Raw genomic sequence first — 18,510 nt, forward strand, 5'->3', positions numbered from 1 at the left:
TTGAACGTATCAATATTTTCTTACACCCCTAATTATTACAGTGCAGTTTCACTCATGCCACTCACGCCAGTGTTACTGACCATTTGGCGTCTCTTGATCAAACCAAACTCAGATTCAGAGATTCAGGAACGCCTCGTGCTGCGAGGAGAAGTGTTCATCATACAGTTCTGACGGCAAAATTTCAGACCATCTCCACAATTGTCCTGAAAGCTCCCACACTCAAGCTGACCAGTTGCAAGACTTCGGAGCAGCATGAAAACTAGAACACTGGTCACTCATGTCAGTCATAATTCGCCACATACACAAAACATTGAAACCACAGCATATCACTTAGTTACTTAGACACGCTTTCTCTTCCTCCACAATATGATAAGAAAACTCTGATAGCAGGTGATGCATGCTGTCTCATAACAACTATCAGCGAGGGTACAGAACCTGAATATGTTGAGAAGTCCATTCTTGAATTATACCAATGGCTATCGAACTTATCTTATCCTCACTGTTCAGGCAGACAGGAACGATGCCGGTCATACCTCGGTTAATGCTCAACATTTTTAATTGAAAAACGTTTTGTAAATATGGTAGGTATTAACACTGCCCAGCAAACACAAGCTTTGCTTCTAAAGAACATGAATCTCAGACAGCTCTGAACTCGCTGAGGTTACACATCAAAAATCCAAAGAGTTTCACCCTCTCCATCCAACCAATGAGTTAGCAAAGTCAAGGAAAGCCTGAGCATTAATTAAAAATATAAGCACAGGAGATAAAAGTTCTCCAAAGACGTGAGACATTCCAGCACATGGTCCTCCAGCCAAAGGCATAACATGGTGATTTGATATTCACTGCAACAGACTTCTAGAATATCTAATGAAGCGGATCTCAATATTTTATCAGCCATTCTAGCGGATGACAGAATCCCAGGACGAGAGAAGATATGATTGTGTATTAATTCATGTCAGATGCTGCTACCTTGCTGCCTCCCTACCATTATGTAATATACACATTAAAACTGACTGCACATGCGACCTGTTAAATTCATAGCCGTCAGTCTTCTCAATGAGCTGAATCAAAAGCTACAGGCAAGTCATACAACGAAAGGTTGCCCATGAACAGAGGTGAGACCCAAGGCTTCCTTTGAATGAAACTCTGGTGAGGAGGTCTGACACCAGAGGACCGACTGCTCGGACCCCACTATTGAGACGGGGAGAGGCGTGAGGACAAACAAATGCAAAGTCACAGAGGCTGCGGTTGACAGTGAAATCACGTTCAGAGAAGTAATCCACATAAAACTGCACATGCGGTTCCAACCTGTTGGGATGTGGTTGAGCACCGACGTCTTCAGCACCTCCAGCGGCTGCTCCTTTCCCAGGATTCCCTCTGTGGGAGAGAGAGAACACTCCGCTTCAAATATGGTCCGCAACATTGAGAAAGGCTTCCAATAGCGACGGTGCTAATCAGATGAGACCACAGTCCAAGCCATGAGGCTTCAGGTCACTAGCTCAGAGGAGGGCACATGCCACGGTGATGCACCCACCACCTTAGCATCTGACTGAGACATGCTGACCGACGGAAGAGGCAAAGAATCCTCTGTGACAGGAGAAGAAGCCTAAAATAAGCATCGACCTGAGGGCAGCAGCCTTCATCTGCTCAGTGTGCACGTTCAGTGTGAGAGGAGGGATGCTGGCACTCGACTGATACTGCTGGCTGGCAGCGGCGGCAAAGAGGGTTGAGGGGGATGGCGAGGAGTAGAAGGAGGGGGAGAGAGGTAAAAATAGCTCACCCTTTTGTGTATAACAGCACATGCAGAGCATGCACAGCACACAACGCAAACACATGCAGACACAAAGACACGGTGCGGGTGTTGCACTGCTCGCTTATGTGCGTGCATATGATGCTCTGTGTGTGTACATGCACGCACCAGTGTGTAGGCAGTAATTATGGTGGCAACATGAAAAGGCTTTTGTAGCAGCCGAGCCCTGGGAAGACATGGCTATAAAAAGCAGAGCGACTGAGGAGAGGAGGAGGAGGCAGGGGGAGAGGGGGAAGACTGAGGTAAAGAGGGGAGAGGAACAGCGCAAAGAGAGAACGGATGGTCACGTGATGCACTTGATCCATCTGTGTTTGGAGCGCAAGAAACAAGCGGTACATCACTCTGGACGGAGGAAACAACATGTGAAATCCCTGGTGGAGAACTACAGCAAGCAAGCTTCTCACTTGGCTTCAGCTATTTGTGGAGGTCTCTGAGGAACACGCAAGCAGTCCACAGACACGCACTAATCAGCCATGGATCGGCAGCACATGCTCATCACAGTGATGTTCATGTTCCATCCCAACAAACCCACACCATTCAAATGATGTAGAGACAGAGGCCACAGCACTCGGGCAAAACAAACAGATGTGGCAGTGATGAGTCCCAAGCTTGGCATGACACGCACTTCTTGGCTTTGAATTGCAAATGCAAGCGCATCAGCATGTGATGGCACCTGTGGCAGCCGGTAACGTCACACACAGTCTACACAAATGGTTGCTGGCAGCTTTACATCTATGACTTAAGAGAAGGAACTGATGTCTGTGTCTGTGGTTAGTATCCAAACCACAGGATGACACCAGAGATGCATCACAGGTGTGTAAAACACACAGGCAAAACCACACACAAGTCATCCAGAACCTGCGCCTCACTACCCCTGCACCGCTCTCCACCTTGTGTATTCTCTCGCCATCCTCACTCCTCAAGGTCCCCGTGGGTAAGTATCGAGAGATAGGGAGCTTTAAATAGCTATAAATAGACTACGATCGCCTGAGGCGAGGAGTCAGTCCAGTCAAGCTAATGCAGCTCCTGCTTGTGGAGAAACGTGTCAGAAGATGAAATTGTGAAGACTGAAGGTGAGCATTGACGTGAGGCAAGATGGCCACAAGCATAGTTCATTTTGACTCCATGTTTAATCCAGAAGCAGAGAGGAAGAATAGTCCAGCCTCATTACATTCAGTGCACTTCCAGCTTGACCGTTTCGTCCGGGTGGACTCAAGCCTGAAGGTGAACAGGACAGGAACAATACAATGAATCAAACTCCACGTGAAGAGTCTCTTTGTGTCTAACATTGCCTTTCTCAATCTTCACAATCAGCGGTGAACAACTAAATGATCCAACAAAACGATTAACAGGGAAAATACCACATTGTTTCAGGGGAAAAAAACACCTAAATCTGAGCTTCAATAAAAACCTTGGACTGGAAACCACAACACACTCTGCTTGGACAGCAGGCATTGAAAATAATGGATCTCTGATGTGTAGGTGTGTGACGATGATATAAACGTTGGTTCAGTTTGATACATTTTCAATACAGCAAGGGACACGACAAGGATTGGAATTTAGAACTTCCAAAGTGCAGCATCAACAGATTTCTTGTTAAATATTGGAAATTTAAACAAAGCAACATAAAGTAACTAGAAAAGCAATCAGAGTCAAGTCTCTGCCAAGCAGTCCACTGCCAACACTACCCCATTCTTGCAACCACACCTGCATGTGGAGACATTTTCGCCAGTCCCCACCGGGACAAGCCTCAAATTGAGGATGAAAGCTTCAAAACAACAATGAAGTTGGATTCAAGTTTGGTTCGGAGTCTTGGTTCAGGTTCATTTTGGATGGTTAGGTTTAGGGTGAGTCCCCACAAAGATGACCAACAAGTGTGTGTAATGTCACATATTCAGGCAGGGGGGTGAAAAAACAGTCCTCAAGGGCAGGTTTTTGTTCCAACCCCACTGGCACACAAAGCTTCACCAATCAGGTGTCTGAGGGCAGTAATCAATTGATTGTCAGTCTGTTGCTGCTGGTTTCAGTTGACTGAACGGTTAAACAGTGTGTGTTTGATGGGTTGGAACAAAAACCTGCAGCCACTGCAGCCCTTTCTGGAACAGTTTGTCCAATCCACTCACTGGGCATCAATTCATAAAGATGTGTGAGAATCACCACAATGATGGAAATGAGAATTTCATTCATGAATATGGGTTTCTGTGAGGTCATCATGTGTACCAGAATAGAAGGAGGCTTGGAGGACAAGTTCATTTGTATGGCATGATACGGCATGGAATGGAAACGTATACAAGTCGTCATTGAAAGGTGCATCTTTAGAGACCTTGATGGAGATGATTACTGTTGCTACACGATCCGATTTTTGCACATTTCAATGCCACGTCTTGTACAACAGAGGCTCCAACATCAGCTTCACCAGGAGTCGACACTCAAATCAGTTGCAGGCCAAACAGAATCAATATCAGTTGAAAAGTCTATTTTTTGCAACAAAGAAAATTACTGAAATGAAATGTAATGTGATCAAATGAATTCAATATCAAACGACTGAACTTCCTGCTGGTGGTCACTTAGAGCAGTGTTTTTTAACCAGTGTGCCACAAATGGTGAACTAGAACTCGGCTGTGATGACAGGACCAGAACAGTGACTAAGGGTTTTCGCTACATTTAAAAGAGTCGCCATGGCTTAAATGAGAACCGCCACCATTTCAGAAAAATGGTCTCTTGTTAAAGATGAGCTCTCACGTGCTCAAACGTATTTAAACAAAGTGGAAACATCACAACCAATAGCATATAGTGCATCATGGAGGTGGACTTTACAGCGTGTTATTCCCAAAAGAAACATTATAATGACTGGAGTCCCTTTCTCACAGAACTCAAGTCTTTCATGGTTAAAAACTTGCATTTTTATTGTCATAAATGTAAAAACGTTTGTCTCTTCATCGTTTCTTTATTGGCTCTGTTGTGTTCCGTGTTGTTTTTGATTGGGTGTGGGGGCAAGGAATGCCGCTGCTCTGGCACTGATTTGAAATCCTGGCAGAAACCCTGATGATGACTTTAATAACTGCAAATGTCCTCAAAACCGGTCTCAACAATGATACATCAGTGGGCGTAAATACATTACTATTTGTTTTAGAATCCTTGTCTGCCATACAAACAATTGGGAATGAATCGTCTAAAACAGTTGATGAGCTTTGACTTAATATATTCCATCTGAAAAATGTGATATCTGATCTAGAACGGCAGCGTGTCCTTGATGTCCATGCCATGTCATGTCAAGCATTGTGAAGCATGTCAAAAGGCACAAGGATAGGGATCCGAGGCAGCAGTGTAAACCATAATTGCTGCTGACAGCTCGTTGGCAGAACACAGTGTATCCCGTTTCTCGGCAGGGACTGGACAAAAGACACTGGGATAAAAGATGCGTCCCATTCCTTTCATTAGCTCATGCTGCCTCTCTGCCTAATACCAATTAAAAACAGAGCTTTTCTAACGTCCCAGGACATCCACCCTTCAGAAAGGCTGTGTTGAGGTGTTTGTTTTTAGAGGGGGATGGGTGCGGCGGACGGGATGGATGCTGCGCTCCATTTGTACAAGGACAGGGTGAGCTTGTGTGTCCGAGGGGGTCCCTGGATGGACCCTCTCCTGGGGTTGTCCAGCCAAGTTGGTGGCACATGGGAAGAGACGACTAGCACGGTGTCAGGGCGGGTGGCTCCGCTTCTCTGCGCACCGGTAGCCGTGATGGAGGGCGTGCTGGCAGTATTGTTGGTAAGACAACAGTTAAAAGCGTATTCCCATCTGCCAAAATGTTTCAACAGGTGGGTTTGACCTTATCAAACGGATGGTAGCCCAACGTGAGTCCTGAAATTGCCCATGATGAGGCGTCATGCTCAGATCACGATGACCCTTGGCATGAAAGACACTGCGGCCCCGTCACGCATGCTCCTCTTTTAGCTGAACAGCACACTGCAGCAAACTGCTCAGTCGTGAAAAAGAGAATCAGCACAGAAGACCAAAATAATGATTGTTTGTTTGCCACGCATGCACGTGAGTCCATCTTGTGTGTGCCTTTCTAAAAATAGACTCAGGGATAAGTCGGGCCCTCGTTATCGCAGGGAAAGCTTTTAACCCCTTCACACCTGGAAGAAAGCGGCATGAGCTCGCACGTGTCTGGATTAAGATGGAGTGAGTGATAATGTTGAAGTACTCAAGATTGGTCTTTTTTAAGGTCTCGTATGCATTTTTTCTTGTCTCTGTCTTAGTATTGAAGGCCAGTCACGACCGACAGAGAAAACTGTCATAACTGGTGAAAGAAGGATTCTGGATTTTAGTTCCGTTTTGATGCGTTTGGTCTTTGATATTTATCAGTGGTGTCTGTGGATCAGTTTGAGAATCCTTACATAAACAGTGTTGGTCAAGTCTTGATCTCCAAATATCCGTCTCTATACTTTCCATTCTTGATAATGTCTCGGTCTACGATGTTGTGGTCTTGACTACAACACTAAGTTCAGACTGCAGGGCTTAATGCTCATTTGTTTTTTTTTTAAAGAAATAAAACATAAATTGCGAGGTTGCCGGCATTTACAATCAAACGCGACTTGTATGTGAGCGTGCTCACTGTTTGCAAACATGGACACTAGCAGTGGAGTATATCTGGCGATATTAAAGTGGCTTCGCTATCGGAACCAACGCATGCACGACTTATTGGTTTTAAGGAGGTTAAGACAGAAAAGAGCCAGATTTTTGGTAACTGAATTTTGTAGGGCAATGGCAGCAACTTATACAGAGAAGAGTGTGGGTGCGGAGTCACAGCCAAGAATGGTGGGATTCTGATGTGAGCGGATTCACTGACGCGTGAGTTCGTTCATAAGGTCCCTATGGCAAGAGAAACTTTGTGAGAGCTCTATGACATGCAGGTCGGATAGATGCTACCTGGTCATTCATACTGAAGATGGATACGTATTGGAATTAGGACCACATACCCAAGTGGCCTGGGTCACATTAGAAACTGGGTTGTTCAGACTGCAATTTAAACATCAGATACAGGTCATATAGGGGCAAAAAATGGGATTTGGGTCACTCCAGGCTGCAGTCTAAATGCAACCTTTGTTTCAATGTCAAAGAGAGGGACCTTTTCTTGAAAATACTCTATAATGATTACTACTGTTGACAAAGGAGAGGCCCCTCAGATAACTTGTTTCTCTTCTCCCTACAATAGTTACATACCTGACATGCCCACTTCAGGTCAACTGCGGTCTGTTTGGATCATTCAGTTGTTGAACAGAACCAGCTGAGAACAATGAATCTCCTCTGGGAACAAGCCTTCACATTCCACAGAATAAACTGGTGATGATCCAAGGCTCTTGAATATTAGGTGTCTGACGTCACCAATAGCATGTTAAGGAATGGCCCACTCCAGAAGAGCAGGGCTCAGAGAGCATCTGTCCTCACAGGGGAGTCAAAATCATTTGGGACCAGGGTAAATGAATGAGTGATAAATTGACTTTCAAAAACTACATCTGATCTGCTGCACAACAGAACTGATGAAATGAGAATCTTCCCTCAAAGTGAAACGACAACATTTGCCATTCTAGATTCAGGTTGTTCAGCACCACATCCAAACAGACCTTTTAAATGCCAATCAATATTCTGATTGGAAAACACACTATTGTGGGTAATTTATAAAAAAAATGTAAAAATTAGGAGCTAAGGGTCACAGACATATGTAAACTGGGTGTCGCATTGTTTCCAGCATGGAGAAATACATAAGAAAATCAGAGCCATAGAAATTAAAAGGACAATGTTAAACCAAATACATTTCCTTCCAGCAAAGCACAACATTTAGGACCTTGGACAGCACTAGAAATCACAGGGGTCATCGCAGTGCACTGGAAAGACCCTGACTACAGCTGCAGCGTGTTCAACACTGTCATCACAACAGCGATGATACAGGACGCTTTAATGTGCACATCAGAGAGAGCCATCAAAGACTCATCCATACTATCTGCCGGACAGTCGCCAAATGAGTGTCCACAACACCCACACATCATCCATGCCGTCATGTGATTGACACAGCAGATCACAGACCACATTACTCTTGTATTTAATGATCGTGAAAAGTGGACAGATGAATTCTGTCTGTAAATGAATTTGCCTTGATAAGGGAAAAAAAAAAAAACATGCAGAACACACGAACATTAGGGGTATTATCACCTTTCACCTTCTTCTAACGCTTATCCGGGGTCGGGTCGCGGAGGCAGCATTCGGAGCAAGGAAGCTTCCCGGTCTGCACAAACCTCCTCCAGCTCCTCCCGGGGGATCCCGAGGCGTTCCCAGGCCAGACCGGAGACATCATCTCTCCAGTGAGTCCTGGGTCTTCCCCGGGGTCTCCTCCCGGTAGGACATGCCCGGAACACCTCCCCAGGGAGGCGTCCAGGGGGCATGGCCTCTGCCCATGTGGCCAGGCCGGGCCAAGCCCGAATGAACGACATGGGCCGTCCCTCCTGCGGACCCACCACCCACAGAGGGAGTCATAGGGGTCGGGTGCAAAGAGAACTAGGTGGCAGTCGAGGACGGGATTTTTTTTTTTTTTACCCGACGACCTGGTTCGTGTGGACATTCTCTGGCTAGGGGTATTATATTGTTTAGAATGTAATAACACAGTTGCAGTGCACTTTTGAGCCTTTTGACTTTCGTTTTAATAATGAGAAGAAGACCATTTCTTTCTGTGTCAAAAATATTCCAAAACATCTCCTTTTTCGATAATATATCTATATATTTTGTTTTAAGTATCGTTGATACATTATCTCTAGGAGTGTATGATTCAACTTCTGCTTTTGGATAAAGAAAACAAGAAACCTAAAATTGCAAAAATCAATTGCCCCCCGCTACCCTCACGCCTCTTTGTCTGTTTAAAGTGCCAGCTCCTACTTGAAGCCACAAAGACATTCAAAATTAATTCAGCACCATCTGCTTATCCGTCGTCCAACCAGCTTCATTTCACATTTTCATTGTCCTTCCTTCACAGCTTTGAACAGGGGAACACCAGCGGAACTTTTCGACAGTATTTAATCGCCTGGTGATTACAACACTGGACTATTTTTTTTTATTGTCTTGCAGGGCCGTGTTCACTTGGATATTGTTGCAGTTTGTAACCTAGATACGGCTGAGACTTCGAGGAACGGAGCAATAGTGTCAAGTTCACTGGTTCAGAGCCATAAAAGGCGCTCACACCCACACAAGTGCAAAACAGCAGTTAAATCTCATCGCTACACAGTCTATATCCTGCCATAGATATGCTTTTGACAGGGTGCTGGAAAAGTAATGCATGCGGAAATCTACCCTTTAATTGCTGTTTCTGTCTAAGCCACCTTTTCTCTGAATGTGGACTATTGGAGCCAAAACTAAATTAGGACATTTTACTGGCACTGTATCAGAAGGTGAAATCTATGCCTATTTTCCATTCTGAGCGACTTTTTCATGCCTGAAAAAATCTTAAATATCATAGGGGCTCTTCACCCGGCACACACAATCTGGACGTCAAAATCTGAAACAATAAGAGATGATGAGATGTAAAATCTTTTGTCACACTTACTTACTTATATTACTTTAATTATATGGATAATTTTCAGTAGTTGCACGTAATATATACAGTCTTAAAATGTACTTTATTAAAAAGCTTAGAGGAAGTTTAAAAAAAAAAAAAAAAAGCCTCGCCTAGTCCAAAAACAACGGCTGTAGAATTCATGCTACGCATCACTGGAGTCTGGCTCTTATTTTGTGTTACCTCGTTTTGTGGACTACTGGACAATAAATTAGCTTTTCACATGAAGAAAATATGTATTGGATGATCATTGCTGTCAGAGCACACGTTCAAGTTCACCACATTCATTAAAGACTCAGTGTAGCGCAAGAACACGCTATAGTGAAAAAATGTACATACAAATAACGCAAAATACACAACAGAAAATAAGAACAATGAGCAGTGAAGGAGTAAAATAACCTGTGTTTAGTCGATCAGATCATGGTTCACTGATATGCCTGAAAACTAGACTTGATAATGGCCCATTTATGCTCAACATTCCAAACATGGTTTGAAAACGGTGGGCACATTTTTGGACGCAAATCCCTATAGAACAATGGTTCAACATCCATAACTTCCATAGGGGCAGACTTCAAAAGGTGGCGCTGTCTTGGTTTAAAATGAAGTTCCATTAACATGGTTGAGGAAACATTTTAGAGCGGAGAGCCACCTAATGGGCTGTCAAGATGGGGATTGTGAGTTGCATTATGATGTTTCATTAACCCAGTTCAACTAAAAAGGTATTCATGGGCTTAGCTCCTGGTTCCTGTTGAATGATAACGCACTAAAACAACTTAGTTCCAGATAAAAAAATCAAGTGCCTCTTGTAATCGAGAAACGGTTTCCCAGAAGAACTGAATACACCTTGACTTACATCTCAGAAAAGGAGAGGAACTGGTTTTCAAAATATGCCCCCACACGCATATAATGATTTTCGAAATCTAAGCATTGTTTTTTAACTGTCAGAGACCCCACACATAAGGATAAAAAGTCGCTTGACTGGGATGGGAGTGTCTTAGGATTCCCCAGTCAGATCTGGTGGATGTGGGCCAGGGGAAGTGCGCTTGGCCGACCTTTTAAAGCTGCTGCCCCCACGACCCGGCAACAGATGTGCAGTTGATGATGGATGAACAGTTGAGAAGGAGCAAAATCGGGATGAAAAACACCCCAATTATGTGTGTGGCCCATTTTACTGAAGTGGAGAGCAAAAAAATCACAGACTGATGAGGGACAGCTCTAAGTGCAGCTTGCAATTACTCCTCTCCAAATACTTCAGCCTGTCCACAGTCTTAAAACACGGATGTGAAGGCTATCAGTTGACCTGCTTTGAGTAAGTGTTTCCTTCTGAAAAGCTCTTCAAACCATCTCTGGCACTCAGGGGTGCCACACACAGGCACGCTCAGACAAGCACCTTACTGGGCAATAACTCCAACGTTTCTGCCCGACACAGGTTTCATCCGTCAGGATTTCCTGCCCAACAAGTTGCAGAGTTGTCACTCATATGTGAGTGAAGACCTCAAAGTAATGGCCATGAGGGCCCCCCCCCCCCGACATACACAAGCATCACTTGCAACAAGTTGGCAGGGAAAGACTGGCTTCATTCATTATATCTGACCTATATTTATACAGATGTCATAGCTGCTGTGTTCATGCAAACATTAAACCAGAATAAACAATGTCATCATTCTTATAATACCAACTTCCCCTTTTGTTAGTTCTGCCTGAACTTGGGCAGCTGTTTATGCCAACTTCTTGGTCGCTGCAGCGGCTATTTCAGTATTGGAGTTTCATACTTGGCCATCAAGGCGTCCCTCAGCCTCTCATAGTTGGCTTAATACTAAATGTTGCATCAAATAAGTGCCCCCTAAGTGTAGATAAACAAAGGAACTGATCGTTGAGGAGGAATGCTGAGGATTGGTCAAGAAACTCCCCAAAACTGATTTGAAAGACGAAGATAAACTAAAGGAGATGCACTAATAATAGCTTCAAATAATCGACAGAAAGGCTAGTCTTTCATTCATATTTCCTGTTTATTGAGTCAAAGTCTAAGCCAAAAATAATGTTCAACATCGATTCACATTGTTGTACCACTCTGACTGCTTTCAAAGTTTTGGCTTTGTATGTGAATCTCATTGGTGGGATTTGAGCATCAGATCCGGCCTGAATGTTGTTTTGGTTCCTCAACTTTTTAATGTGTACAGAGGACACATCTATCTGACTTCTCTGTGTCGACTCACCCGCAGGAGCAGAAACTAGGAACGTTGCAGTTCAACATTGTCTATCACCCAAACCATTCAATTACTCCCGGGGAGAACAGTGGAACGGTTTCGTCATACAGCGGGATATCATTGATGCAATGCATATTACATACTTCTAACCACAAGACAGAAAACATTGTTGACAGTGGTAGATTAGAGAACAACTTCTCTAATCACCGTGAAATTATTTACCCCACTGTGATCTACTCAGACCGATTCAATGCCCTAATAATACGGTAAAAAAAAGACTGTCCAGCAGCTGTAGTACGGTGGTGGGCTTGTTGCCAATTTTGGGGACTTTGACTTCAAATTTCAATCAATCATATACTCATATAGCAACCACATTGCCAGGACTTTTCCTATTTTCAATGAAGTAGCAAAGCAATAACAACCTTGTTTAATGAATTATTCGGGAATATCTGGGTGGATCGATTATGGGCCGCCACCCTGTTGATAGATTGGACAGACATTGGTCTGAATCTGACAACACTGAAGACAAAGGAGTGCCATTACAAAAAGTTGTGTGTTCTCTTGTCGCATGAGCGTGATCTCAAAGATTTGAAAATATTTATTCAACTAATCCCCGTCCCTGCCCCACCCCACCGTGCCTTCAGAATTTTTCTTTCCACTCGTTTTTTTAGATGAAATCCCATGTGATGACACGTGATGAAACAAAGTGGAAACATTGAAACAAGCGCATCATGGAGGTGGACAAGACAATGGTGGTTTTTGGCAACACATCTAATCACAGAGTTTCCGCTACATGTAAACAAGTGTGCCACAACGCTGCGACCTAAATGAGAGCCGCCACACCTTTACAAAAATTGGCCCTTTTTCACGATGACATCTCACACGACCAATCGTATTAAAACATAGAAACAAGCCAGAAAGAAACGTAACATATCATGGAGGTGTGCATGATTATGGCGGTGTTCGGCAAGAAAGAAATCCAGAAAGAAACCTCATTAAGTCCATTGCTTGGGGAACTCAAGTCACACATTCCAGCCAGACGTAAAAAGAGAGAGGGGTTTACTTGTCATGATGAAAAAGTAGTGTTTTTACAGTCATCAATTCAGTAAAAGTCGAAACTTTCCCATCGCTTCTTAATTGGCTGCGCACCGTTCCGTGACTTTTATTTCCTTATTCTTCTCTGGTGAAACCCTGTATCAAATACCATAACCAAATGACAGGGGAGGTCGCACTGGTTGGACGTTAAGAGATGTATATGAAGAGACATACTGGGTTGAAGACGGCTGCAGGTCGGAAAGAAATGTACTTCTCATTAATAAAAGCAAGCATTATACCGTCAGCAATTCCCACCGCAACTTTTGCTGAGTCTGTTCTTCTGTTCAATCTGTTCGTATCATTCGCCACCAAGCTGCCCATTCCTACCACGATTATTATAGTTAACAAAAATTCTAAAAAAAAAACGAAAACTAGAATTGTAAACCATTTTCGTTAACTGAGATAAAAATAGAAAAATAATAAAAATAACCAATAATAAACAGAACGTTTTTCATAAAACAATAACTGAAAACTGAAACCTTTTACAAAACAAAACAAAACATACTAAAATTATAGCGAAATTGTCCTTCGTTTCTGTCTACATTTATTAATTAACATTTATTTATCATGAAGAAGCCTTTTGAGATGATTTAAAATCTGAAGACTGACCTGACAACGCTGACTAGCATGAAGCTGGTAGTGGGGCAAACCTGTCATCTTATATGGAGTCTTTTGAGGAGTTTTTATTACCGACTAATTTTGTGATCTATTTCAATCAGCAATCTTATTTCAATACCCCATATTGAAGGAAAAAAAAAACTAAAACAATCACAAAAACGAATAAAAACCAAAGCGAAACCAAGCGTTTTTCAAAAACTAAAACTAATTCAAGCTAACTGAACCTCATTGACAAAAGTTCACAACTAAATAAAACGAAAACTAATGAAAACTCCAAAACTATTACTGTATAACCTTGGCTCCAGCGGCATGGCATCACTTCCTGTGACTCACGTTCAGCATGATGTACGGTTCCGTAGGAGTAGTACTCTCAGACAAAAACAATAACATTAGCAACAGTCGTCTTCTTGCTTTGCTGGTCTTATGCCAAAATTATTTTTTAATAATTCTAGTTGCTACATTCGTCTAAAGCAGTTGTTTAAGCCATTTTAACAGTATTTCCTTCCTATCGTCCAACCGCTCTGGACCAAAAGATTGAGTTGACTTTTTAAGAAAGCAAAGTTGATCAAGGGTCGCCTGGAAACAACTTCAGTAACTCAGGGATGCCTTGAGTGAAGGCAGGTTCCCAGCATGGTAATCACAGTCATCTGCTTTTCCACCTATAAAGGCCCTCAGACTCAGTAAGGTCCTAAACACTGCTGGCTAAACGCTGCAGTTGACCCTTCTTGGACACATGCACACATACACACATACATGCACACTCACATGTGAGTGCGCTCCTGACGTGTCTAGATGTCATCCACAATCATCCGATACGATGACATATTTTAACAGTGCAGGTTTGACAGTTAAGACACGAGTGCTTGAGGGTTTTGCAGATATTTAAGCAGAAATTTTCCAGATCCAAGAGGTCAGTTGTTAGGCCACACTCCACCAGGCGTAAACACACTCCACGCCATCAGGTACCTGAGCAACCAGGAAGATGACCATTTTGTGAGCCAGCTGCATACCACATTATTTATCAGCTCCTGAAGCAGCAACTATAATCTCTGTCCTCACTGAAAAAACTTCAAATATATCAGGGGAGATAGTGATGGTGCCCTTCCTCTTCATTTAACTAGTTTACGGGGCAGGCCTTTTTTTACTATTCGAATTAGTCACTTTTTAGCATAAAAATGACTTGAACACATATGCTTTATGTGTTCAAGTCATATGCTTTATGTGCGCCATAATCATGCACACCTCCATGATATGTTACGTTTTTTTCCGCTTTATTTGCAAAAAGCAATGAGTATTTTAAGTGCAAAGAACAGACAAACACTAAATAAATAAATGAACGCTAAATAAAAACCAATGATAAAATAAGTGCAGCTTTTTTATAATGATGTTCTGTGAGTAGTTTCTGTGAGTTCTGTGAGTTAGTAGCCCTGTACAAGGTTCGGGTGACGACGAGCTGCACTAGTGAGTTCAACTGTTTTAGACGAAGAGAGGCCAAAGTAATTGGTGGAACTGGAGGGAAAGTTGCTGTGTTTGGACAAAATTGTAGCACCTAGCAGAACTCGAGGGATTGGTTGGAAGTGCATTGTTAGTTGTGTTCGCAACATCGCCATCTCCTGGAGGGACAAGTTAATCTATGACAGGAAGCCACTGCATAAACATTGACCACAGGCTAGTTCTTTGACCACATTATTTCATAAACCTGACTTCAATAAGACGCAGAGTCACTTGGAGTTCCAAACAAGAACGTGACTACTAACGCAAGAGAAAGAAAACACAGACATATACACATTTGGACACATGTATACATCAAATAAGGGGTGCACACAGTAGAAAGTGGCAGATCGATGAGGTTCAAAACAAACCTGACCCAGCGCCACACTACATGGTTTTGCATCACTGACTTCACAGTATCAGCTCATGCTGAAAAGAGCACGGCCAGCGTTAGAAGAGTTCCTACCTGGGTGACTGTGTGATGTCATCGCTGGCCGGTGTGTGCGACCCAGCAGCTCAGACGGGCCCTTGGCGCGTGGGAGTGTGCAGATGTGGTTGACCAGCTAGTGAGACTGCTATCCTGCCAAAATGGTAGATGTCTGCGAGTGTCTGGAGACGGATTCAACATGCAGTGTAAAGACGGCCTCCAAAGTGTCTCTCACAGCTGGAAACAGGAAGCAGATATCCAGATGGAGCAGCAGCCAATCCCCATGAGCCTTTGTGTTTGGTTCTGATCAGGGCTCTGTCAAGCTTCAGGGCCAGGCTATGAGAAGAGGAAAGAACAGAAGTGCAGTCAGAAAAATGTTGACAGGTTTCAGCAGGGACTCTTATTCCTGAAGTTTTGCCACACAGAGAAAGTAAACCATCACATTTCCTGCTCATCACAGAAGTCAAAAGTTCATTGAGACAAGCAACAATTTTGGGGACTGATGTTTATTTAAAAAACAGATGATGGTGATAGTGATTGAATGTTGCCTTGACTTTTGTACACAGAAGACCAAGTGTGATGAACGAGGGACAGGGAGAAAGCACCAGACGGGTGACGGTGAAGAAAGAATCGGATCATTATTTTTTGATTTAGCAATAAGGTTGTGGACATCAGTTCAAATGACTGTTCTTTTCTTTGTCTTCCAAACAGCTCTAATTCACCAGCCCTGGAGCCAAAGTGTCAGATGGGATGAAAGCACCATGCCCAAGTGGACCCAACTACCACCAATAGAAATGGGGTAACACTGCCCTAGGGTATCATGCATGGAGAGGAGGGGGGCAACTGAGACATGACGAGGAGCATTCATGTCCACGCCCTTGCATGTGTGTGTGTGTGTGTGTGTGTGTGTGTGTGTGTGTGTGTGTGTGTGTGTGTGTGTGTGTGTGTTGTTGTTGTGGTGGTGGTGACAGTGGTCTGTGAAGTCAGGCTGTTTGGATGCAAGGGGTGGGAGGTGGGTTCTTAAGACAGAGTGCCAGACAGTGCATCCAGCCATGGAACAAATTGCCCCCCCCTTTCCAAAAAATAAAGTCGGTCACTGCACAGCACACACACACACACACTTTATGATGGCGAAGCAAGGAGTGATGGGAGGGGTCAGCATGTTGTTTGGGGAGTTGTTGCCACTCCAGGGGGGCTTCATGCATGCACCATGTTCACAGGAGTGTGTGTGCGCGCGCTAGTGTGTGTGTGTGCCCAATGCAATTGTCCCTTAAAAAGTTAGTCTAATGCAGGATGACAGGTCTGGGGAGACAGGCCCTGGAGGCCAAACTGAGATGATGCAGACGCATAAATGGGTTCACTGGAGAGCCAATGTGGGGGGTCGAAGTCATTTCAGAAATGGATGAATGTGTTCTTCTTGTATTCGAATGGATATTAACGGGGTGAGAAGTCACTTCACTAGTTGCTGCATTGTTGTGACAGAAGCTACACCGTCAACACGCAGCAGCTAACCGAAGCTTGCACTAAACTACCAACTCAATGGCACGGCTCTCGCCGGCCGTGCACTTCCTTCCACTTTAGAAAGTGGCCGGCAGTTAAAACAGGCAGACACGATGTTGCTTCAACGCTTAAACGCCCCCATTCACAAAAAAAAAGAGATTGACGCATGCAGAGCGTTACCACCGCCCATCTCCAACCATTCACACACACACACACACAGTATATATACATGTTCACTCACAGAGGCCCGAGTTTCACGGTGTTAGTGAGGCAGAATGGCGATAGTAAAGAACTGCATCGCGTTTTGACGTGTGGCTCTTATCGGCCGACTAAAAATAGCTCAGCAACAATCGGCATAATAAACACTCCCGCACTTCCCGCCCGCTACAGAGCAACTACCGCCTTCAAATGTTGACTTCACCGGCCGTCAGACATTGGTCCTCGACACTGAAACACGCTCTGTGTCCGGACTGCGAAACAGCCGTTAGAGCCCCGCAATAAGCGACAGAAGGAGAGACCTGCAGCTGGACATTGTTTTGATGAAGAGAGTGTGTGTGTGTGTATCGCATCACTGCCCGACTATCAACATCAAAGCGGCTCCAGTAGACATTTCTCCCGACTGGACCCGAACTCACCAGCAGCCCTGCTGCAGGGCGACAGCGTGTTCCGCCACACTCCCAGTTCTCCTCCATGTTCCCCTTACAGCTTCTTCCCGGCACAGGAGAAAGAATGGACGACAATTTCATCTCCTGGCAGATTCCGCCATACTGGATTTTTGTTACGGCCCAGCAGCGTCACATGGAGCAGCCCCGCAATAGGCAGAGGCGGGGTCAGCCCGCTCCTCTTATTATTATTATTATTATTATTATTATTATTATTATTATTATTATTATTATTATTATATAAATGTCTCCACATTAGTAAGCGCTCATATGTAATATATAATTTTTTTTTTTTTCGTGCAAACATCATACCATTATTTCCATGTGGCCGACTCACTTGCTCATGCTCGTGCTGGCACCTGCAAACCTGGATTCCTTGGACCAAGCACAAAATCACAGCTTAAAGTAATTTCACTCATTAACATAACAAGGGTCTCTACAGTCCTTTACGTGCTACTACATATCTCCTCTGTGATCTTGGGTCTTGGCTCATATTAGCCAATCTGATCCTCACACAGGGTCTCAAACTTACGCTGATAACTGATATCAGCTTTTATTGACAGACAGGTTTACTGAAGTTAGTAATGTTGGGCTCTGCAGTAACTCATGGTTCCACTGTTACTAGTCCATTTACGGGCCAATGGCGATCAAACCCAATTTGATTCTCATCCTCCAAGATAGTAAGCACCTTCTGTACGGTGCAAAACTATGTGATGCACATTTGAGGGGTCGCGAAACACATGGTATTTGAAGCCAACATCTTCCTAATGTTGAACATAATCTGGTGCTTTTTAATAGATCATCAAGAGACTCACATTGGCATGAAGTGGATTCACCAACAAGTAATTATTATGAATAAATATCAACAAGCAATATGACCAGTCATAAGTGGCCCTCACCAAAACTTTGCCTCTGGCAGGCCCCACAGTTGCACTAAAGTACTTATTGTAAATGTAAATAACAGAAATATCAAATGTAACGGTTGCAGGAGACAGAATTTTTTTATTTTCATATTATATGTCTTGCTTAACCCACACATAAACATGATGTTTGTGTTGAGTTTGTAATTTGGGTTGTGAATGCTGTATACTGACGTGCTC

At 43.7% G+C, this 18,510-nt stretch overlaps 1 protein-coding gene across 4 annotated transcripts in view; it reads right to left on the bottom strand.

Annotated features, from left to right (window-relative positions):
• LOC128760716 (histone deacetylase 4-like) overlaps positions 1-17,533 on the bottom strand; it is a 61,547-nt gene extending 44,014 nt beyond the window's left edge. Inside the window, exons 1-4 of one of the 4 annotated variants that reach the window (XM_053868350.1) lie at positions 17,384-17,533; positions 15,484-15,584; positions 15,288-15,396; positions 1,309-1,377 (exon numbers count right to left, since the gene is read on the bottom strand). In XM_053868350.1, the coding sequence (XP_053724325.1) occupies positions 1,309-1,377; positions 15,288-15,309 (91 nt within the window). In that variant the 5' untranslated portion in view covers positions 15,310-15,396; positions 15,484-15,584; positions 17,384-17,533. The other 3 variants (XM_053868342.1, XM_053868360.1, XM_053868335.1) reach the window with 3 other exon arrangements.
• Between the last annotated feature and the right edge of the window lie 977 nt (positions 17,534-18,510).

The sequence above is a fragment of the Synchiropus splendidus genome, chromosome 1 (genome assembly GCF_027744825.2).
Source record: "Synchiropus splendidus isolate RoL2022-P1 chromosome 1, RoL_Sspl_1.0, whole genome shotgun sequence".
Classification (NCBI taxonomy): domain Eukaryota; kingdom Metazoa; phylum Chordata; class Actinopteri; order Syngnathiformes; family Callionymidae; genus Synchiropus; species Synchiropus splendidus.